Source organism: Halyomorpha halys, unplaced genomic scaffold, assembly GCF_000696795.3.
Source record: "Halyomorpha halys isolate HHAL.00 unplaced genomic scaffold, Hhal_1.1 Scaffold16.1, whole genome shotgun sequence".
NCBI lineage: Eukaryota > Metazoa > Arthropoda > Insecta > Hemiptera > Pentatomidae > Halyomorpha > Halyomorpha halys.
This window is the reverse complement of record NW_027116375.1, coordinates 566,591-590,910: the sequence shown is the minus strand read 5'-3', so window position 1 is coordinate 590,910 and position 24,320 is coordinate 566,591. Positions and strand designations below refer to the sequence as shown.

The 24,320-nt window shown below is 29.7% G+C and overlaps 1 protein-coding gene and 1 long non-coding RNA gene across 3 annotated transcripts; one reads left to right on the top strand and one right to left on the bottom strand.

Annotated features, from left to right (window-relative positions):
• Nucleotides 1-1,025: 1,025 nt before the first annotated feature.
• LOC106680300 (uncharacterized) lies at nt 1,026-6,812 on the bottom strand. The gene is made up of 4 exons (XR_001343094.2): nt 6,779-6,812; nt 6,234-6,363; nt 2,484-2,658; nt 1,026-2,090 (listed from the first exon to the last, which is right to left on the bottom strand). It is a non-coding gene; the product is annotated as an uncharacterized lncRNA (long non-coding RNA).
• Nucleotides 6,813-14,195: 7,383 nt separating this feature from the next.
• LOC106680226 (beclin-1-like protein) lies at nt 14,196-20,610 on the top strand. 2 transcript variants are annotated; one of them, XM_014419768.2, is made up of 2 exons: nt 14,196-14,284; nt 19,365-20,610. In XM_014419768.2, the coding sequence occupies exons 1-2, from the start codon at nt 14,267-14,269 to the stop codon at nt 20,484-20,486; spliced, it is 1,140 nt and encodes a 379-aa protein (XP_014275254.1). In that variant the 5' UTR covers nt 14,196-14,266; the 3' UTR covers nt 20,487-20,610. The 2 variants fall into 2 exon arrangements, with proteins under 2 accessions (XP_014275254.1, XP_014275264.1); XM_014419778.2 differs by lacking the exon at nt 14,196-14,284 and adding an exon at nt 14,795-14,838.
• Nucleotides 20,611-24,320: the final 3,710 nt, after the last annotated feature.

The following is a 24,320-nucleotide window of genomic DNA, read 5'->3' as shown; positions in this document are numbered from 1 at the left end:
GTAGTTAGTTAATTTGTTTTGAGAAATCTATATCTCAGGTACTGTGTGACGTACAGATGTCTATTAGCACTCACATTAAAGCTGGTTTAATGTACTATAAAGAAGTTTATGACCTTTATCTTCGTATGAATAGTAGTTTTCATGATATTTGATAAAATAAATTGATTTATAGTTGTTGGACAATAATTTTGATTTATGAAAAACTTCATTTCAGAAACCATTGGACCTACAGATGTCTGCCAGTGCTCAAATTAAAGCTAGTTAAATTTACTATAAAATAGTTAATTATGTTTATCTTTGTAGGAGTAGTAATTTTTATGATATTTGACAAAATAAACTCACAAAATTTCAATTAATAGTTGTTCGTATAAAATGTTGGATTTTGGAAAAAATATATCTCTAGATCCGCGCATATGTCTGCCAGTATTCAAAACAAAGGAAATTTAACTTACTATAAAGTAGTTTATGACACTCATCTTCGTAGGGGTAGTAGTTTTTATGATATTCACATATGAATATAAATTTAGCAAATAAAAAAAGGTCCAAACAACTATAAATCAATTTATATTAGCAAATTTCATGAAAACTACAACTCCTACGAAGATAAACATCTTAAAATACTTTATAGATCATTAAACTAGCTTTAATTTGAGTGCTAATAGACATCTGTACGACAAATGGTTTTTGAGATATAGATTTTTCAAAATAAATTCACTCACTAATGATCTTTCAGTACGTCCCATACAACATTTTTATGAAATGTTGCCTTTTAAAAAGCTATATCTCGATAACTCTTTAATGCAAATAGCTCTATTAGGGCTCATATTCTAGAACATTTAATCTTCTTTAAATGACGTTCTCTTAGGTTTTCTTGTGCTGTTCCTACTTTTTAAAATATAGAGCTCCGAATGAAAAATTAGTTTTTTTATCGCTTTGAAACGGCCGCCATTTTTTATTCCCCCTACCTATACTTGGCAGACTCATCAATTTTGACCAGTAATTATTCATAGTTTTCATTAAAGTAATGTTTGTCTGACTGTTCATCTGTGTTTGCCACCTTTTTTGGTGTTCTGTTGGTGTTAATACCTGGAATATTGGGTTAGTGCAGAGTTGGAAGCTATCGAAGAATTCGATGTGTCTTGAGATGAATTCTGTCACTGATGGCTGTCCAAGTGTCGTATGAATGTCGTCCAATGTCGCTGTTTGTAAAGAAGAATGCTTCACAATATATATCAGGAGAATAATCTAAAACAGTTGGTGTTTCTTCGATTTTGTTGTTAACTCATAACCAAGGCCATTATTATTTGTTTATAACGAACAAGTTCATTTAAATAAATGGAAAAAACACGATTTTGAGATTAATTTTTTTTTTTAATTTGTTTAAAAACGGTCTCCCATAATTTCTAATATGCTACCTTAAAACACGAAACCTAAATGTGACCTGGCCCAAAACTCTGCTGTTTAATAAACCTCAGTTTGTATATATGAATACTATATAGCAATAGGCTTTTTAGTAAGCAAATACACATACTATAAGTCTTTCATTTTGTTGATCTTGAGTAATTAGCGATCGTTAAAATCAAAAATATAATTTTTACATTTCAAAATCACAAAACATTGCAATTAAGCCGAAATGGGTACATAAATGTTATTTACTGATATAATGAATTCAAATGCAGATAGATATACTGATATTAATTAAAAGCAATTAAGAATTTATCTATTATTTATTAGTCTCCTTTCATCTTTTTACCTATTTAACTCTGTCCATGGCAACAGTAACTATTTTTAATATTTTCTTTACATCGAGTTGTACAAAATCTCTACAATATTTCAAGTTCACTATGTCCGTAGTTCATTTTACTTTTATTCGAGAAAACACTCTAATATATTTCGCTCAAACAGTACTCAATATGTTTAAAGCTTCTTACCGCACATTCAATCGTGGCACTTCCATGTCCGCTACGCTATACAAGTGCTCTCTGTATCTGTTTCTCAGTCAGCAGATGAACGATGTATTCTTCAGGTTCGTCTTCAGGAACTTCTAAGGTGGTACATCCATCCAGAATACTATTTGAATCAACATCCAACTGAAACGCATGTGCAAAATTATCAATATACATTTCTCGATGTAATCCTGTGTGAAAATTTATTATTGCCACTGCTTTTAATTTGTGTTCAAAGATGAAGATATAGAATTTGTACGCACTATTTATGATATATGATAAATTTCACTTTTAAGTTTTTTCCGTTTTCTAGAATTTTTCATTGTTGCTGCGAAAAATGTATTTACAATGGAACAAATAATTTAAGGAAATATGTGATTCAGGACAAAATACCTAAAAATATGTTAAAAATAACAAATATTTCAGAAAATATGTGGTTTAGAACAAAATATGTTCGTTGTAAACCACATATTTTATTACACAAACATCCTGATATATTTGGCTCATTCCGTACTCAATATGTTTAAAGCTTCTTACCGCATATTCAATCGTGGCACTTCCATCTCCGCTATGCTATCCAAGTGTTCCGCAAACGCGAGAGGATCTGTTTCTCAGTCAATAGATAGCGCTTCATGCAACGATGTATTCTTTAGGTTCGTCTTCAGGAACATCCAAGATGTTACATCAAACATTCAATGGAATCAGCATCCAACTGAAACGCATGTATAAAATTATCAATATAAATTTAAACATTAGTACGAAGTTCTAGAAACTTCAGAATAGATTAGTAATGACATGGACAAGTAATTTGTTAAATTATTACATCAGAGAGATTTGTAATTCTCGTGTGATTACGTTTTTAATAATAAAAAAATTACAAACTGTAGTTTAATAATAGTTGTACCAGCTTTAAGTGATTTATTTCTGAAAAGTTTAACCGAGAAATTGCAGCGACAATCTACAATTTTTTCCCAGTTTTGCCTGGATTTCCCAAGTTCCCGGGGACGGGGGATCATAGAAGAGCCCTCCTCTGAAAATTTTGAAAATATTACCGCTCCAAATAAAATTTATTAGTAGTAGTTGGCAGTAGTAACCCAGAACAGGCTAATGTTTCCCAGATATATTATTTTTGACATTAGCCCCTCCTTTAAGCGCTCCATCTCCCTTATTCCCTCTCAACATATCATATCAACTAATATTATGTTAGTTTCAAGTCAAATTACCAAATAAAGAACAATAAAATAATAAATAACTGACCGAAATTGACTGTATCATTGTTAATAATGGTCCGATTTAGGTATTTTGTTTTTCTTCTTGTAGGTAATTTGATTATCTAACATATTACCATATGAAATATAAGTGAAATTTGAATAGTTTTTATAAAATAAAATCACTGTGGTTCAATAATATTACGATATTATTCGTACAATTACAATTCGTAAAGTATTACAATTCGTACCGACTGAGCCATCATAGTGCGATAAAATAATGTTTGGGAGTGAAAAAAAGTTGAAATCCGCTTATAACAGCTCCAGGAAACCTGTAATAGGAATCTTCCAGCAAATAGAAAACGAAAATTAAAAAAAATATAAATAAATAACAATAACTTAAAGACGACTCAGCTGACTTCTACGAAACTTCAGAGCTTTATAAACTGCACTAAATGTTTCAAAACGCATTAAATAAATTAAAACCAAAGATATAAAATAAAACGTTTGGAAAGATTTTCTTTATTTTTTTATTTTTAATAACTTTATTGAAATTTACAACTGTTTATTACATAATACATTTAGTAAATATGGTCTTAGTTAAAATGGAGTGTTACAGGCGTGTAGAGCAACTACCCATTCGTAGTACTCTAATGACATTTTACATTAGCTGGTCTCGTGGCCATCTTGTTTTCAGGCGCCTCGGAGGATTGTCAGAAATGGAAGAAGATGCAAGGTTAGAAACTAGGGAGTTTGAGTGGTTAGAGAGTTTATAATGGAAAGAGTGATATCTGGTTCGGGCTAGATCGGTTACATTAAGGTCTTTATGTATGATTTTATTTGTGACAAAGTAAGGAGCATTGAGCATTTTACGAAGGATTTTGGATTTTAAGGATTCTTTATATAAAACAACTATTTCGTACATACAACTATTGCATTAATTCGAATTGATGTTAACATGAGTTAAAAGAGTTATTCAGCTCTCAACCGTTCTAGTAAGATAGGATTTGCATAAAATTCCAAAGAGTTATGAAGATATAATCGCTCATAACGCTTCTGCATTTTACATTCACTAAACAATGGATAGCGGTAGAAAAAAAAAATCAGGAAATAAGTCACGCTCAAAAATTGTTCATGTCTTTGATAATTCGTATTTAAGGATTTTATACAACGCTTAAAATGAATATTATTTGCTTTTTCCTAAAAAAAAAATGTTGGCCTTCTTTACTTGAAGCCTCTTTCGGGTTTTATAATGTTTTGTAAATATAATAAAATCATCTAATGAAATTAGTAATATTTTTTTCTTACTTTTCAGAAAGAAACAAATCGATTGGTAAATAATATTCTTGAAAAAATGTATATATTTTAATTTTGTTCATAACTTTTTATTTACTGGATAAATCCAGAATTTTAATACCCCAGAACTTTTCCAGGAAAACACCAAACATTTTGAAAAACAACTTGTAAATCAATTAAGAACTTTCTGAGATCTTAGATAAGTGATAAACCAACTTTATATTTTTATTTATTAGATTAATAAAACATGTAGTATCGGAATCAAGAATTTTACCAGAGGGCATGCTTAACTTGTTCTCACCCCAGATCCTAGATCTATTTTTAAATCTTCATTCATTAACATAAGGAATTATAGTATAATAATATAATTAATTTCCACACCTGAACTCGTATGTCAAGAATTAGCACAAAATATATTGAAGCTCGGATGCACTTGCTATACACTAAGAAGATCATCAAAGACTATTTGTGTGGTTTTAGAAAGAACTGATCAATTATTTTCCAACCAGAAGTGTTTCATCATATTTCCAAAACAGAAGTATTGATCAGCTTTCAAAAGGGAATAGGATTGGTTAACACTCAGAAGCTGTTTGATTGATATTGTTAATATTTTGATTGAGTCAAAAATACATTGATTTAAGTGACTGTAATCTTTGATTTAGTCTGTCTCCTTTAAAGTTTGAGGTTCTTTCATATTTAGAAAAAGACAATTCCATTTTATATGAAAAATAAATCAACAAAATAAAACTTAATCAATAATCACTAAACAGGCACAAAGCAATAATTCATAACAATAACACTGATGAATTCCTTTTATATAACACAATAGTAAATATATGTCACCTTATCATTTATTTCCTGAACAAAATAATATGAATTTTTTTGTTTTTGTTTTCCAAGATTAACATATTTCTTTTATAATAAAGTAACTTAAAGTTTTAATTTAATTAAATAAAAAATAAGTTTTACCCAAATATAAGTGTATAATTCCTTAATTTATGTATTTTTAACTGTAATATAAGGTTTTATGTAAAGTGAATCTTTTGTAAAATACTAAGCTATATATTGTAAATATAAAAGCCACAATGTGAAAAAAAATATCTCAGTAAAACAGCAGCTGAGAATAGCAGAATTTTCAAAAATTTATTACAAATACTTCAAAGAGTTGAATCATTTAAAATGATTTTTTGAATTTTTGACTGGGGTGAAAATGAAAATGGCCAAAATATACATATCCGAAGACGCAGGTTCGAATCCGGTCCACCCAGCCATATAGTAAGGGTATCCTTAATTGGTAAAAATTTGGTGGCCGAGTATAGTTCTGAGCAAACCAACTCCTTGCATAACTATTTGTCTAGTCACAGTACTTCCTTACAAAAATACTCCACCTCTAACTCTTTATGGATAGCGGTACAGATTTAATATATTTTTTTATATTTCTTTTTGTATAGAATAAAAAGAAAATGTGATAAATTTAATTATTATATAGTTATATATTAAAAATGTGATCTTAGTGGGGTTTTAAAATGTTTTTCCTTAATTTTTCTATAATAAAATATGAACCCTTATATAAAAAAAAAAAAAAAAAAAAAAAAAAATGACCAGCAACTATAAAATTGTCTATGAAGATACAACTATTTCAAATAAATAAGTTGAAATCAATTCTTCATATTTTTCTATTCAATTTCTTTGTAACATATCCAACTTGCCAATTATATATCGATTCTAAAAAAATTTAACATGCCCAATGATACGAATGTAATTATTTCTATTTTATTCTTACCTTAAATTGTTCTTGTCACATTGACAAAATTTTTTAAAAGTATGGTCTATCAGTTAAACATGGAAATCAGTTATATTATTTCAAGGACAAATTCAACCATTTACACAAGCTATACCAATTCATCTTCAACCTGCAATCATATTATAATTCACATTAAACAACTAAAATAACTATGCCAACATATAAATTATATTTAGCTAAAAAAACTCCACAATTTAACTTCATTCTACAAAGCAAGTAGGCGTTTTACCGTAAAAAAAAAAAAAAAAATAATACTATGTTATAACTGATTCACATCCTTATTTCATGTTTTCTTGTCTTTTCTTCATCATACATTACACATTTTTCTTATCCACAACTTAATTTGTTATTTTATTTAGCTTAAACAAATTTCTATTTAATATCCTTGCACTATCTAACATTTGATTTTCATAACATTATCACCTTTGTATTTTTATATCTGTAAAAATTGAACCTTTTTTTTTTGAAAAATGATTAAAAATATTATTCTAATTTAACTCTGTTCATTAATAAAATCTAATTACCTTTAACAGATCCTTTTCATAGCATGGTTGATCCTGGACTGCTGTACTTTAGTCTGTTGTTAGAAATGGGATTAGCCAATTGTTATCGCTTCTATTTATTATTAGCTGATATATCAAATAAAATTTTAATTATAAATCTATTTAGTTTAATATATTTGCATAATGTTGATCCACATTTTTAGTCTAAATTAAAATTTATTGTGTTCTAATATTTTTTTTTATTTCAAATTTGTTCTAATATCTTTCTTTTTTTATTATCATTAGTTTTATTTAAAATTTTTGTACTCAAAAAATCAAATTTTGATTATTAATGATATGAATTGATAAATCTGTAGTTCTTAGACTTGAAATATTTTTACATTTGATATTGTTTTTTAAATTTTGAGATGTTTTACTTGTGTAAATTTATGTTTATTGCTTACATTTAATTTAATAAATTATATATCTATTTTCATTTTTATCATATTTTTCAAAGGAAACACACATTTTAATGTTCAAATAATGAGAGTCAAAAGAACTAAATCATTCAAAATGGCCTGTTAGTATATGGTATATATATTTATACATACACATTTTGATTAAAAAATTGAAAGTTGTGGAAAATAAAAACAACTTTTTTTTCTAAAATTAACTTATCTATTTCGCATCATTATCATTATAGCCATTTTTTATCTAATTGGGTTTAAGCTTTTTTTACAATTTCCTGTATAGCAGGAGTAATGTTTTCAATTAAACTATGATGAGATGGTTTTCAATATCAGCTAGGTCTTATCGTAATTGTAATAGTCTTCTTGAATGCGAAAATTCCAAAATTGCTTCCTTTAAAGTACATTTAATTTTGGATATTTGAAATAATTGACAATCTCTCATTGTTAGTAACTGACAAAATCCTTTTGGTTATGGCATTACAGACTGCTGTGTCCTTGGTCTCCTCCATAAGTCTTTGTCAGATAACCCTTTCTTGTGTCATTGTTCCCCAGTTGTTGGCAATCAGGAGGTCTTGTGCGTCCCATATGACAGCATCCTCCCATCGAAGCTGTAGTATGCCTCTTCCGCATGTTCTGAAGAACCTTATGTCAAACAGCCTACTTGGAATATCTTCTACTGGCATTATGGCAATCTGTCCAGCCCAACACAGTCTTCCAAATGTGTTTCATAATATTTGTATCACCATCAGATTATCGATTTCTTTCTTCCTCTTTCACTAATATTTTTCTCAGTGACATTAAGTGGTTCGAATACGTGGCAAAGGATCTTCATCTGTTCATTGCTTGTGATGGTCCAGATCTCTGATTTAAAGGTAAGAACAGGTTGGATGAAGGTCTTATAGAGGGGAGAATTGGTGCAGCAGGAGATGGCAAAGATTGTAGGTTTTTGGTGAGACCAAAATGACACGACCTTCAAAATTTGCTGGCGAGTCTCAAGGGATATATTGTTTCCACAACTTGTTACTGATCCTAGATATCCTGAAGTGATATACGTTCTATAACTTATGTTGGTTCATTGGTTCTGGAACAGCTAATTCTGTAATGAAATCAAACAGTAGGCAGGCAAGTAGTCATCACCCTGTCTAACTCCTATTTTGAAAACAAACTCTGGGTACTAGCCTCACAGTACTTTAACTATGCACTAAGCGTCATCCATTATCATCTCAGTCAGAGGCACTAGTTTGGGAGAGATTCCTAGATCACACAAGGCTGAATTCAATTTAGACCTTTTAATGCTGTTGTAAGCACTTCAACAGTCAATAAATAGGTAGTGAGTTGTCATCCTATACTCATGGGATTTTACCAGTATTATCTGGAGGTTGAACATCTGATCTTTCTCCTCTGTAACTATCCCTTATACCTACAGTTACTCCCAAAAAGACCGACCGTATTATTTTCTCCTTTCAGAAGAACTAGTGCCCTCTGCCTATAGTCTATAGGGTAGCAGGGTTTGAGAATAGACCAGCAGGCAGCATGGTATATATGAGTGTCATCCTTGATAGAGACCTGATGCTAGCTTAGCACTGTCTTAAGCAAATCTAGCTGGTTAGTACCATGTCATACAGACTTAATCACCCCCTAACTTTTCCTAATCTTCTCAAATTAATGATTTACAAGAGTGTACTCAGGCCAGCCCTACTCTACGGAACACCTATTCTGAACAACATAGCACCTACAACTGCCAAGTGGCTCCAAAAGTTTCAGAACGGTATACTCAGAGGTACTTTGAGACATACATATAAAGCAAAGGCGGACCACATACACACGATACTCGAACTACCGACTATTATAGAATGAATCTCAAGGAAGAATGAATCATAACAAATTCTTTGATAGCCCCAGTACTGTACTCCAGTAAGAATCCCTTATTCAGGGCACTGACACCGATAGGACTGTCACAATGGTGTCAGACAGACATAAACAGTCTCAGTCTAAACTAAGAAATACTATGACATACTCTTGACTTATACAATCTGAGTTGAGCCCATTCATAATTAGACTGAAACCGATTGTTTCCATCCGGAATAAACCTTTCCTGTTCGATGTATTCCAAAACGCAGAAAAAGAGGTTCCCTCGATCCTTTTTCCCATTATCTTCTGGTATCAACCCCAAGAACTCGTGGGGCTTACTGGTTCAAAATGGGTAAACATCGTGGAATTATTAGCGATGCGTTAGTATTATCTGGTCCGTAGATATTATCAGGAAAGAAGATAACTGTCAGGGAAGAACAGAAATAAATAAAGTAGACCACTGACGTCTCCCTGGATCATCCCCTTAAATGATTATTAACTTTTTACAGTGGAATAATGGAGTTGAATAAATCGTTAAGTACGATGTTGGAAAGATCCTGATGAAAAAATTGACCCTAGAATGTGAGGTAGCCGGATTCACAACAAAGTTGGAGAGACTTGAGGTAAGAATTCTCCTATCCCTTCCAATGCACTCAACATTCTTAGCCTAGGCCCTAATTTCTCCATACCCAATTCTTCACAAAAAAATATTCAAGAATCGCTTAGAGACTTAGAATACATTTACAACGACCCCCTATTTCATCATTCTAACGAGAGTAAAGAGTTATCACGCACTACTATTTGTAATACTATCTCCAACGCCCTCCATCCTTTTCTTCCAAATTGCCTCCCCTTTTCTTTAACGACCTTTCTTTCACTCGATCCTTCCTTAGTTCTCATGATGACATTATTATCACTAAAGCCGAAAAAGGGAACAAGACTGTCATTATGAACCGCTCTGACTACAATGAAAAAATGACACAACTCCTATCCGATCATTCCACATACACCACTACGTCCCGCGACCCTACACCTTCATTAAAAACCAACTTAAACAAACATCTTAAAGATCTCTTAAATTCTAAATTTATTAATTATCATACATATAGAAACTTCATCTCATATAATTCAGTTCCCCCCCCCCGTTTTTATGGCCTTCACAAACCCAATACACCCCTCCGTCCGATCACTTCTAATATCAATTCCCCCGCCTTTAGTAAATACCTACTGCCCTCTTTACAAGCTCTTAGCCATGACAATACATATGACATTCACAACTCTTTTCACCTCTGCGAACAATTATTAGGCATCACCATTCCAGACTACTATAATCTCACTTCCTTTGACATTGAAAGTTTATTTACCAATATTCCCGTAGATAAAGTCCTATTGTTAGGAGAATCCAATTGGTCAACCATTGAACCACATACTTCTTTTACCTCAAGTCTCTCCAACTTTGTTGTGAATCCGGCTACCTCACATTCCAGGATCAATGTTTTAAACAAATTTCAGGCTTGGCTATGAGTAATCCTCTAGCCCCCGATCTTTCCAATATCGTACTTAACGATTTACTCAACTCCATTATTCCACAGTTTTCCAACATCATTTTTATTAAAAAATTTGTTAACGACCTCCTCTTAATATTAACTTTTTACCTTCACGGACTATTCATGAAATCTATAAATGGGTGTTATTTGCTATCTATTTTTTTACATTTGGCGAAGACCGAATATCAACACTTCTTAAACACAAGACTTTAAGACAACTTGATAATTTGACTTCCATCATTTGCTCAATATCTTACCCTGGATCTAATCGTTAGCCACTTGCTGAAAATCCAAGACTTGTACAAGTGGTTAGTAAACAATGGGAGTAACAAACATAGGCTTGTGTGTTTTTATGACTTTTGCCAGCTATTACATTCGATTTACACTATTTTAATTATAAAAAAAAGAAATACTATAAACCTAGGTAGAATAATGAAAATATCAGTGAAGTAGATCACAGAAATAGAATAAGATAACTTATAAATTCAACTTTCGTTCCTTTCTTACTAACAGATTATTCCAAGTAAACCACAATGGTTCCTATTCATCCCTCTCTTTTCAATCCGCTGGTGTTCCTCAAGATAGTATCCTCGATTCCATTCTCTACACCATCTATACAGCTGACATCCCAACTACTCCTAACACTATCCTTACCACGTATGCTGATGACACATGTGTGCTCATAGTTAGTAATAACCCTTCGATTGCATCCCAAACTCTCCAGTCCCATATTACAATCCTCGAAGAATGGTGACGAAACTGGAGGATAAAAATAAATCCCATCAAATCACATTTACTCTTCGTCGTAAACCTACAGGCTCAACAGTATACTTTAATAATGTGGCTCTTACCCCTGTAGAACAGATTCGTTATCTTAGACTACACCTTGACAAACGACTAACCTGGAATCCTCACAGAAGACTGAAAAGACATGAAACTGCACTCAGATTCCGACTATTACAGCACTTACTAGACAAACGGTCTAAACTTCCAATTCATTACAAAAGACTGATCTACATGACAATAATAAGGCCCATCTGGACATACGGAGTTGAGCTTTGGGGCTCCACTAAACCTTCGAATTCCTCTCGTATCCAAGTCTTACAATCCAAAATCCTTCGTAAAAATCCTCAATGCTCCTTATTTTGTTACTAATAAAACTAAAATGTTCCTTATGTAACCGATCTAGCCCGAACCCGGTATCATTCTTTCCATTATAAACTCCCTAACCACCTAAACCCACTAGTTTCTAACCTTGCTTCCTCTTCCATTCCTGGCAATCCTCCGAGGCGCCTGAAAAGAAGATGGCCTCGTGACCTTGTAAAATGTTTTTAGAGTTCTACTACTAGGTAGTTTCTCTACATGCTGTATCATATCATTATCATTATGTCATTATGATCAAATCTACTTGTTGTATTTTTTATACAGTTGTAAATATTAATAAATTAAAAAAAAAACTTTCCTTCCAGAACGTGTAGAAGATATTTTTTAATTTAATAACTAAAACATATATTTTCTTTAGAAACTTATATTTAAGCTTTGTTAAGTTAAAAATAAATCGCTAAAGTTAATAGACAAGATCTGAAACGAAGTATTTACGACGAAGCGATAGAATTTCATAACATACAATATTAAACTAGAGTTATTTAGTGAATTCAAAGCTGGGGAGAAATTCTTTAATTAATTAAAACAGAGAGAAAGAGCGCAAATATTTATCTTTTGGCAGCTCTAAGACAATACTAACTGAATACAAACGAGTGGAAGCAGTACATGCGCATTAATATTTACAACTGTATAAAAAATACAACAAGTAGATTTGATCATAATGACATAATGATAATGATATGATACAGCATGTAGAGAAACTACCTAGTAGTAGAACTCTAAAAACATTTTACGACGTAGTTTATGACGTTTATCTTTGAAGAAGTACTAGTTCATAAGATACTTTTCAAAATATATACAAAATACTGATTTCTAGTTTTTCGGAAAATATTTTTGGTTTATGAAAAGCTATATATCGGTAACCATTATACGCACAGATGTCTTCCAGCACTCAAATTAATGATAATTTAATGTTCTATAAATTTTTTTTCACTAGGGGTTCTCGTTTTTGATATTTGATATTGATATGATATTTGCGGATAAATATAATTTTTGCGTACGAATATTTTTCCAAACAACTTGAAATCAATTTATTTTAGCAAATATCATGAAAACTACTGATCCTACAAAGATAAATGTAATATACTAGTTTTTATCACGTTAAACTAGCTTCAATCTAAGTGCTAATAGACATCTGTACGTCGAATGGTTCCTAAGGTATAGACTTCCCTCAATAAATTTGCTAACAACTGATTTTTAGAACATTTTTAATGAAAAGGTGGAATGGTCGATGTTTCAACGATACTTCTACAAAGATAAACGCCATAAACTTCTTTATAGCACATTAAAATAATTTTAATTTGATAACTAATAGACATCTGACGATCAAAGGTTCTTGAGATAAAGATTTTCCAGAACAAATTCAACTACAGATTTTTCAGTATATATTTTATGAAATGTAGCTTTTTAAAAAGCTATATCTCGAGAAATATTGAACGTAAATAGCTCTATTAGGGCTCATATTTTAGCAAATTTACTCTTAATTTCAACAATGTTCTATTACGTTTTCTAGTGTTGTAGGTAGTTTCATAGATATAGAGATCCGAATAAAAAACTAATTCGTTTTTACGTTTTGAAACAGTCACGATTTTACATTCCCCTAACTATTGTTGGCAATGTAATCAATTTTAACTAGTAATTGTAAATAGTTTTCTTGAAAGTAATCAAAAGTTGAGGTGAAATAACTGATTTTTTTTAACTGGGCTATACTATAAAGTATCTAAATATCTGCTGGGCCTGTTTCGATTGTTGGTTGTATTATCTGGAATCATCTAAATCCTGATATTTCAAGAGTACTATCACAAAAGAAAATGTTTAAATGATGATAGTGGATGTGAAAGCAAAATAACATTAAAAAAAAATTATAATGGAATCCCTAAAAAGGCTATATATTTATTTATTAGAATCATAAACATAATTATTATTTTGAATATAACCCAACAAAAACTGGATGATGTCCTAGGTCAGTTAAGGTCGTAGGTCAGGTAACATTTTCGTGTCCTTTGTTAGAAAGTGCTGGAAACTGCCTCTCTCTCCCCACCTTTCAGAAGATAACTTGAATGAAAATTTAAAATTAAAGAAAACATCTATCATAAAAATTAAAACGTTTTGATTGGCAGAGGTATAAATGAACATCACAAATTAAATTTTTACTTAAATATAAAAATTAAATACTAACAAATTTCTTATATATTGGGATAAAGAATTTTTGAATTTCGTATTTTTTTTTTTTTTTTTGGAAAATAAATTTCTAAATCCCTCTTCTATTCTCTATATCATTATTTATAATTTTTATAACTAAATATTATATGCATGTAAGATTTTAGTTCATATATAAAGGGTGATTACTAAATATATGACGACAACAAAGGAAAGTACAGGTCAGTTCCAAATTCAGACACTTGCCCTTTGTGACGTCAGCTGGAAGGTACGCCATAGTGTGGCTGCTCTTAGTTGCTTGTTCAGTTTTAGTTTTTTTCTTTTTTTTCTCTGTTACCATGGATACTGATCACCAGGTGAGTAAACAATTGTATTAAGTTATTGAGTATAGTTGTTTGATAGATCGTAAATATTTTTTTTAACTAAGAGATAAATAATTTATAGAAAAAAGATGAAAATGTGAAATGCCATATTTAGGAGCTGATTTTAAAGTGCATCATGGCGGCAGATGAGTCGAATTTCAAAAAATTTGTTCCAGCCTCCGTGTCATAAAATGTTATTTTAATTTAAATTTAACATAAAATAACTTGAATTATTGAAAACTTTACGGGAGTGCTGCATTTTTCATATAAATAATAATAAAATATATCGAAGTTTATTTTATATTAACATAAATAATTTTAGAAACCTGTGTTAATTTTTTTTTAATGGTCTTTCTCAGTTATTCTCTCCGTATAAATATTTTTATGTATATATGGGGTAATTTTGAAACATATAAATACGAGTTCCAAATTCTGACACTGGCCGTTTGTGACGTCAGCTGTGGCATGGTTCTGCCATAAGCGAGTCTGCTAGCATCTGTTTGCAATTTTTTCTTTTGTTTAGTGTAACCATGTCTACTGATCGTAAGGTGAGCTAAAAATCATGTGAGATTATTTAATTCAGTTGTTAAATACATAGTCCATATTTTCTAAACTATATAATAAATAATTTAAACAGTAAAAGTGAAAAGATAAAATGTCAGATTTAGGATCTGATTTTAAAATGGCGAAAAATTGGCAACATTAACATTTTTAAAAGCTTTTATAGCCTTCGTGCTAAAATACTAAAAACAATTTTTTTATAATCAGCAATTCGCATATATCAAATTTCGCACAATTTTGATTTTTTAATTTTTTTAACCTACAAGACCTCAATAGCTTGGTCTTTTAATATTTGTTCCTGTTTCGTGATTTCGTATTTCAAAATATGTAACAGCCATAATGCATACACGAAAGTTTCGGATTACGATATATTATTATGTGGTTTAGAAAATCCAATTAATTTTAATTCGTGATGATAACTGTCAAACTGAAGAGAAAGAAAGCTGTATCAGATTATTTCAAGTTAATAATTAAAAAACAAAAATGCGAATAAGAAAATGTGCAAAATCATTTTCTATAATAAACAAAATCATATAAAAAATTGTGTAGAATGGCGAAACTGCCATTCAAAGAATAACCAATAACTTTCTCGATTCAATTTCGTTTTTGTGTCATTTTTCATGAAATACGTACGTGAGCTGGCAAATAAAATTAATTTTATGTATTTATATGTATGTAAAACTGTGATTTAATTTTAAATTTACAAAAAAAAAATCTTGAAAAAGAGAACGCTTAAGGTAAATGATAAGGCCGGTAAGAAGAGTTTTCTATTTCTCTATCCTTTGAGTTTTCAATTGTTTCGTTGATTTAATATTGTGGCTTTTTAAATGTCCTTTCTTTGCTTCTTTACTGCGGCATTTCTCATGTGAAAATTAGGAACTCTCAATTCTGAAAAAAACACTCAAATATAGAAAGAGTAGGGAAGACAAGATTCGCTCTGACGCACGCTGTTCGGTGCGCACAGAATGAAAGACTCCGCGTTCGCTGGGATAAAATGAACTATTATAAAGTATTAAATTTAAATACGCATGTAATTATTATAGTGTATTTATCATTGAATAAGGATAGGTTATCTGACGGTCTTCTTAAATATTATCAAAATATTGAATTTAAAAGAACAAAGAAAGAAAAAAAACGCGTCTTCCCAAAACAAATATCTTAATATCGTATATAAACAATAGAAACCAATTTCATGAGTAGTTCGTATTTATTATCGTCTTACTGATCAGTGATTGCAACAGTCAACAAGGGAAGGGAAGAAAAAATTCTAAATGTTTTTAATAATTATTTAACAGGATATACTTATAAACTAAAATATTTCTATACATCTATAAATGATTAACAATGGTCAGTGGTAATTATAAAACTAACCCCTAGTGATGTCAGGTGGAAGGTTATAGTACAGGAGCCAAAGAGGAGGAAAAAAGGAGTTATCTCATCCCAATTTTTTATTATTTCAATAAAAACTATGTATAATTACTAATCAAAGTTGATGAGTTTGCCAAGTATAGGAAGGGGAAATAAAAAATGGCGGCTGCTTCAAAGCGATAAAAAAAACTAATTTTTCATTCGGAGCTCTATATCTTAAAAAGTAGGGACAACTCAAGAAAACTTAAGAGAACGTCATTTAAAGATGAGCAAATTTGCTAAAATTAGAGCCCTAAAAGAGTTGTTTACGTTAAATAGTTCTCGAGATATAGCTTTTTAAAAAAGCAACATTTCATAAAAATGTGAATTTATTTAAAAAACCTATATCTCAATAACCATTTGACGTACAGATGTCTATTAGCACTCAAATTAAAGCTAGTTTAATGAGCTAAAAAGTAGTTTATATTGTTTATCTTCGTAAGAGTAGTAGTTTTCATGAAATGTTGTAAAATAAATTGATTTATAGTTGTTTGGACCTTTTTCTATTTGCTAAATTTATATTCATATGTGAATATCATAAAAACTACTACCCCTACGAAGATAACCGTCATAAACTACATAAATTTCTCCATTTTACATGTTAAACTAAAGATCATGAATACACCTATTGTTGAGAGTCCGTTACTAGATCTATTAACGTCACGCAACAGACCAGCTAAGTTCTAAACCATTTTGTTTGTCGTGTTAGGTTACTTGCTCGTAGTTTGTGTTTTGAATATTTTAGTATTGCTTGGGACGTTTTTAAACAAGACACTCAGTTGCGAAACTTTCATATAACTACTATTTTTCACTCTCTTCAGGCATGTTGTAATAACTTATTTCAATTAAAAGTTTAAGAGGTTTTTATGGGCGTTGATGACTGTTAGCTTTTACTCCCTTTAGTTATAATAAACAACATGAACCTAGAAGTAAACAATAACAAGAAGTTTTCGAAGGAAAGGTTATAAAACAGGTTTCTCAGAAAATCCGCTAGGAGCTCTCCTACATTTAACATGACTTTAAATAGGGCTGCTCCTGATCCTATACTTATAACGTTTAACATAATAAATCATTTTACATATAACACATCATGAATACCCCTATTGCTTCCTTCCATGTTACACATAAAACTACTTTTTTCAAAACTCTCCCTTTGTGATTTATTTAATTACCATCCATTTTTATTAATTCTACCTTATATGTAAAATAAAATATTACACCATGATAACTAAAATCTATATTATTTAAGAGAACGACAGATTATGATAGTCTATATATTCCTAACATTATTTTAGAATATATGTAATATTATTTTTTTGTTTTTATTAATGCTTTTATATAAGATAAATGTAATAAAATCTTGCATGGTTTTACGTATAAGAAGCATCACAACTACGTTTATATAGGACCATCTCCAAATTCCAAAATTATTACATTTTTTTGAAATTAAGTGAATTTACCGGATACAACATCGTATTTGATCAAATAAAAAATCAAAATAGAACTGCTAATTGTCAGCACTACAACTCGTAAACTTTAACTATTATAAAAACTCTTAAGTAAAGAGTTGTTTTGGCTTTTTTTTATCATGTATAGAGCTCTCGAGGTAAATAAAAATCGATGTACATATGGTACATATATATACGATGTTGATATTATAAACTATATAACCGATAAAGGTCAAAATTTAAATGTCGTATTATAAAAATGACATCATGGTAGCAGAGATGGGAACTGTTTGGAATCGCTGTTATGCAACATGCTACTCGAAAAAAAACAAAAAAACAATTAGATAATTTTTTATTAATATATTTGTTTGAGAGTGGTTTAGTTTATTTTAAAACAATTTTGATCCTTTTTCTCAACTTTATTCTTTTTAAACTTCCAACGTTTCGACCACTTAGGTCATTTTCAAGGATACCTCTATTTTGTTTTCATTTTTTCCTTTAAAATTTTAAAAAAATTGCCAGATAATTGCTTTTGTCTCATTTAATTTTTTCTATATAATTCTTATCCTAAATTTAAAACTTTTATTAACCACTTTTCTTTCTATCATTTACCTTTGCAAACTCCAAACAGAACCTACCTTCAACAGGTTCAACCTAACCGATTTTGATTGTACATTTATACTAAACATTAATTTAGAATGTCTGTAATATTATTTTTCTTAATTAATGGTATATATAAATTGATGATGATTGATCATAAAGACTTTTTGTTCTAATACCCCACCATGGGGTAGTTCTAGAAATTTGATACTCCTAAGCAGAAAAATCTTTTTTCTTTCAGAAAATCTTTTCTTTTCACATTTAAATTTTAAATTAATAATAACTAATATGTTCATACTTCTTTGCATTATATAACTTTAATTTTATTTCATTTCCTTAAGTAAGTTATTGTACCCCCTTTTTCAAATACCTATGTCTACATTTTATTTCCCGCTTCTCTCATCCCTTAATTTTATTAATTCTATTTTGTAAAACTATTCATTGTATGTGTAAAATTATTTTGTTTATACTTTCTTTTATATTTTTTATTTTTCTATACTTACTGTGGTTGTTATCTTGTTTTGTTTTTAGCCTTGAAGAAGGCTAGAAACTCTAGCCGAAACGTCGCACATTAAAATTAGTTAGTCATACTTATTTGTGTTTCATTGACCGCACCCCCAACCATCTTCTCCTCATTTATCATCCACGGTCAACTATCTCTCATAATTAGAAAAATCTTTTGTGGAAAAAAAAAAGTTTATGCAAAACTAAAACAAACAGTAAAATATGAATGGAATATGGTCCGGGTACGGTCAAAAAAACTCAATTAGTTTGTTTTTTGTTTCAAAAAAAACAGTAAAATAGTTTACCTTAGGTGATATTTATCTTTTTTTTTTTAATTATTTTATTTAGGGATTTTTGACCTTTTCAGTTATTTCCAAAATCTTTAAGTTACATTACCCCATCAGGTTTATTCACATACCGTTTCATCCATCCTGGCTACATTCTTCATTTAATATCAGTTTGTAATTTTCTGTTTTTACAGTCGAATTTCTTCATATAAAAGTATAGTTTTATATATTTAATCAGTCATTAATGATTTTGCACTGATGTTTCAGGTGGACGCTGATAAACTCTTTGGTGGATGGACCATGTTAGAAACACCTCCGGAACCACCTGGCGAATTAGCATGTTTCATAAATATTTCCGAATATTTAGAAAAAAATTTATCTTCAGAAGACGCGAAGATAGATGATCGGACCTGTAGGCGATGTGTCGAAAAGTTAACCCTCATGATGGAGCATAAAAGGAGGGAAGTGGTGGATGAGATAATGGATTATCAATTATTTCTAATGGAGCTGGAAAAAGAATCATTTGATATAGATGTGGAACAGCGAGGAAAAGAGTTAAAGGACTTATTAGAAGAAGAAGAGAATCTCAAATCAGAACTATCCAGAGCAAAAGAAGAAGAGGAGAAAGTAACTACGGAATTTGAAGCCCAGATGGAAATAAATAAACAATTATTGAAAAAAGAAGAAAGTTATCATAAGAGATATTTGAAATATCTCAACAGTCATCATTTAATACAAGATAACTTAACAACTTTAAACCATGAGCTAGAATATACCCGAGAAAAATTAATGATATTGGGCAAAACAAATGCCTTTGATGCTACATTTAACATTTGGTACGAAGGAAATTTTGGAACCATTAATGGATTCAAACTCGGGTACCTGCCTTCTGCTCGAATTAATTGGGAGGAAATAAACAACGCTTGGGGCCAGGCCTCCCTTCTGCTTTTTGCTCTGGCCAAGAAACTGAATTTCACTTTCACAAAATTCAAACTAGTTCCCTATGGCAACCGGTCTTATATAGAATTCCTAGCAGAACAAAAAACTGTTCCACTTTATGGGTCTGGGAGTTTCAAATTTCGGTGGGATAACTCTTTAGATACTGCGATGGTCGCCTTCCTCGACTGTTTACAACAATTAAAAGAATCAAAAAAAGGACAATCCAGTATTTCTTTTCCTTATAAAATAGAAAGGGCCAGACTAGAAAATCCAGCATCTGGTATTTCCTATTCAGTTAAAATCCAATTTAACTGTGAAGAATTTTGGACAAAATCACTAAAATTCCTTCTGACCAATTTAAAGTGGGCTTTGATGTCAGTAAAAATTTTGGAAAAAGAAAAGGAGAGGATATTAATTAAAAAAATGAGATCAATTCGCCACCAAAAATGAAATTATAAAGAATGCTGAATTTCCATCAATTTTGAAATTAATGAGGACTTTCATTTGACTTAAAATTATCAAGGCTAGTGACTTTATGATCTCATTATGTTTTATTGATCAACTTGCATGTATTTTTCAGGATCGCTGTTAAATATTTTCCAGTTTTTCTAACAAACAAAATAAACATTTTATTGTTGTGATTTTATTTAATGAAACAATAAATTAATATTTTTGTTTATGTTTTATCTATTAAAACAATGAATTTGATATAGTTTTTTTTTTTTATATTTAATCTATTGAAACAAAGAAAATTAATTATTTTTTGTAATGTTTTATGGTTGTGAATGATGTATTATAAATTTATATGTGATTGTAGTATGCTATGTTTTGATTTGTAATTTTGTAAATATTTATAATTTTGATTTTGATTATTTTAGTTTTGCTCTGTTAGCAATTATTATTTTTTTTTTTTCCATATAAAATTTATTATTATAGTTCTGATTTTTTATAACTACTTTTTTGTTTTGTTGTTAATTTCCCCTAAACAAATAACATGTTATTAATTAGCGAATAAAGATATGGAACTTTTAGTATTAGAGGTATTGTCAAAATAGTTTTTGATTTATATTTTGTGGTATAATCAACAGTACTAATCTAAACTGAAATCAATTAATTTTTATTATACTTGAAGAAGTTTGTCGGGGGGTGCTGTCAGCAAAGAACAATATAAATAAACAAAACCATATTTATTTATTTTATGCCGATGTTTCGCAGTACTAATCTTTCCCTCCTCTACGACACAACCCCTGATGAAGACCTGAAACTCAGGTCGAAATGTCGGCATAAAATAAATAAATATGGTTTTGTTTATTTATGTTGTTCTTTGCTGACCGCACCCCCCGACAAACTTCTTCAAGCATTAATCTACGGTCAACTATCTACACCTCAATTTTTATTATATTATTCAAAACAGTTTCTGTTTTTTATTTATTCTTGAATTAAGAGGATTTCTATCAGTAGTTTACAACGCCATAATAATATTATATATATTTTAGAACTTCTTTAAATCATTTTTTAATTATAATTAATGTTTTTAATTTTATTTTAATTCCATCTTTTTGGACATACTATTGTCATTATCTTTTTATAGTTAACTTTAACTTAGCATTGTTTCATTTAATTCTTTTTGTGATGACTTTGTAACTATTATGAATGTAGATAAAATACTGTTATCACTACCATACAGATATTCTTATCAATATTTGTCTATGTCTATCTTTCCAACATTATATTTAACTGTCTTCATATTCTCTCCAATATATTTCATACTATTACTATTAAAAAAATAAATAACATAAATCTGTACTTCTAAAGGGTTAGGTGTGCAGTACTTTGTAATGAATTACTATTACTAGATCAACAATTGTGCAAGGAGGTGATTTGGTCACTGAGTGAGGTAATACTGTTATACTCTTAACATTTATATTTTTCATCCCAATATTATCAATTTAATTTTGTATCTTTTTACATATTTTTATTAATTTATTTTCATTTTATTTCACAATAATTATTTTAATCTATTTTCATTCTTTTAAATTTTAGATTCATACGTTTACTTCTTCTGACTTATGAATATTTATTATACGTTAGAAGAACTAAATTATAATACTATTTTTATTTCTACATCTTCATTATTTTTTCAAATTAATTTTTCCTCCCATTATTTATCCATATATCTAAATACAATTTTCTCCTTTAAATCCAATACATCTTCCCTTTTTATTTTTCCTCTTTAACAAACATAAAATATAAAATTATGAGAAGATTGTTTACCCTGTATAATATATGAGAAGAAGATGGTTGGGGGTGGACTAATATGCTGGTTTTTTAATTAATATAACAGTCAGGTAGTCCGCTAATAGTCAATTTTGAATTTAACAGGTGCGGGTAGAAATAAAAAGATAAAAAAAAGTATCTCAAGATTTTTTTATAAAAATATTTTGTTATCATCTTTAATTTACAGCGCAAAACAACCTTATTATTATATTAAGATTAACTATTAAACAATTTCCTCATTCTTATAAGTACTCATTAAAAAAGTTTATAATTAAATATAAAAACAAATGACACAGAAAGGAAGTTGGATAGTGTAGGAGAGGTGGGTTTTCAAATAAGATGTAATAACCATTTCCCAGTAGAAATTCCTTCTAGAGGGGAAAATCCCAGTCGAAGTTGCAGGTAATTTATTTTGAAAAAAGACGGTTGGGAATCGGTCACCTCTAGCACTTTTCGGGACCATTAGTACACTCAGGTCAGGAAAAAATGGTATTCTGCCATTTTGGGGGAGCTACCGTAAAGGATTATCTAATTTTTTACTCACCTGGTATTTAGTAAACACGGTTTAACTTAACAAATGAGAAAATAACAAATAACTGCAAGCAGCTTCACCAAAGGCAGTACCATGCCACTGCTAAGGTCACAAAGGGTTAGTGTCAGAATTTGGAACTGTCTTATGTTTTGTGATTACCCCCTGTATACAGACATATATTTATTGAAATATTTACTAAGAAGAAATGAGTGAGAAGGAGGGGTAAAATTCTGGAAGACCAGTTAAAAATTATTTAAAACTTAAAATTTATTTTACCAGTTAAAAATTAATTAAAACGGGTTTCCAAAACTCTTTATGAAAATAAAAAAATAATCTGAACAAATTTTATTTTTATATATTCGAAGAAACCACCCAAACCTACTAGTTTTTAACCTTGCTTCCTCTTCCATTCCTGGCAATCCTCCGAGGCGCCTGAAAAGAAGATGGCCTCGTGACCTTATATTGTAAAATGTTTTTCACTCTACATGCTGTATCATATCATTATCATTATGTCTTTATGATCAAATTTACTTGTTGTATTTTTTATACAGTTGTAAATATCAATAAATAAAAAAAATATATTCGAAGAATGCAGCACTCTTTACATCTCTTTTTCAAGGTACTTTCGGTAAAATTTAAATTAATAATTTAATCTTTGCACCGAGGCTAGCAAAAGTTTCCCAAAATTTTTCCCACTTGCCACCATTATGCCAACTTTAAACTAAGAACCCAAATCTAACATTTCACTATAGATTATTTACTACATAGTTTAAAAAATGTTTACTATATATTTAACTACTAAACTTAACAATAAATATAAAAACCTGTTCTCATACTAGCTAGCACTAACATTAAAGAAAGAAAGAAATAATAGAAAATGTTTTGAAGAATATTATAAAAATAAATTCATTCTGCCTTCTAGATCAGTATTGTTGTTTATAGCAATATAAGCACTGAAATTTTCTTACCCTATCTTGTATTTAATAAATTATAAACACCGTGCTATTTGTTTAGGGAAGATCAACAACAAAAAACAAAACTGTAATTAAAAAAAAAAATAGAACTATAATAACATAAATTCATATAATAAATAAAACAAAACAATTTTTTTTTTTTGATAGATTTATTTATTGATAGATATTACAATCTGCCACACAGTTGTGGGCAATATGTAATATTGAATGATCTCATACATACTAAAATAAAAAAAAATTAAATAAATAAATAAAAATTAAAAAACTCTCTTAAAATATATACAAACAAAACAATAGACAAGATGAACATAATCAAACTATCTGTCAAAACAAAACAATAATTACTAACAGAGCTAAACTAAAATCGCATACAAATTAAAAGTATTTACAAAATTACAAATCAAAATATCGAATACTACAATAACAAATAAATTATAATCATCACACACAAATCGGTTCTAAATCGTTAACAAATATAAAACACTGTACAAAATAATGTAC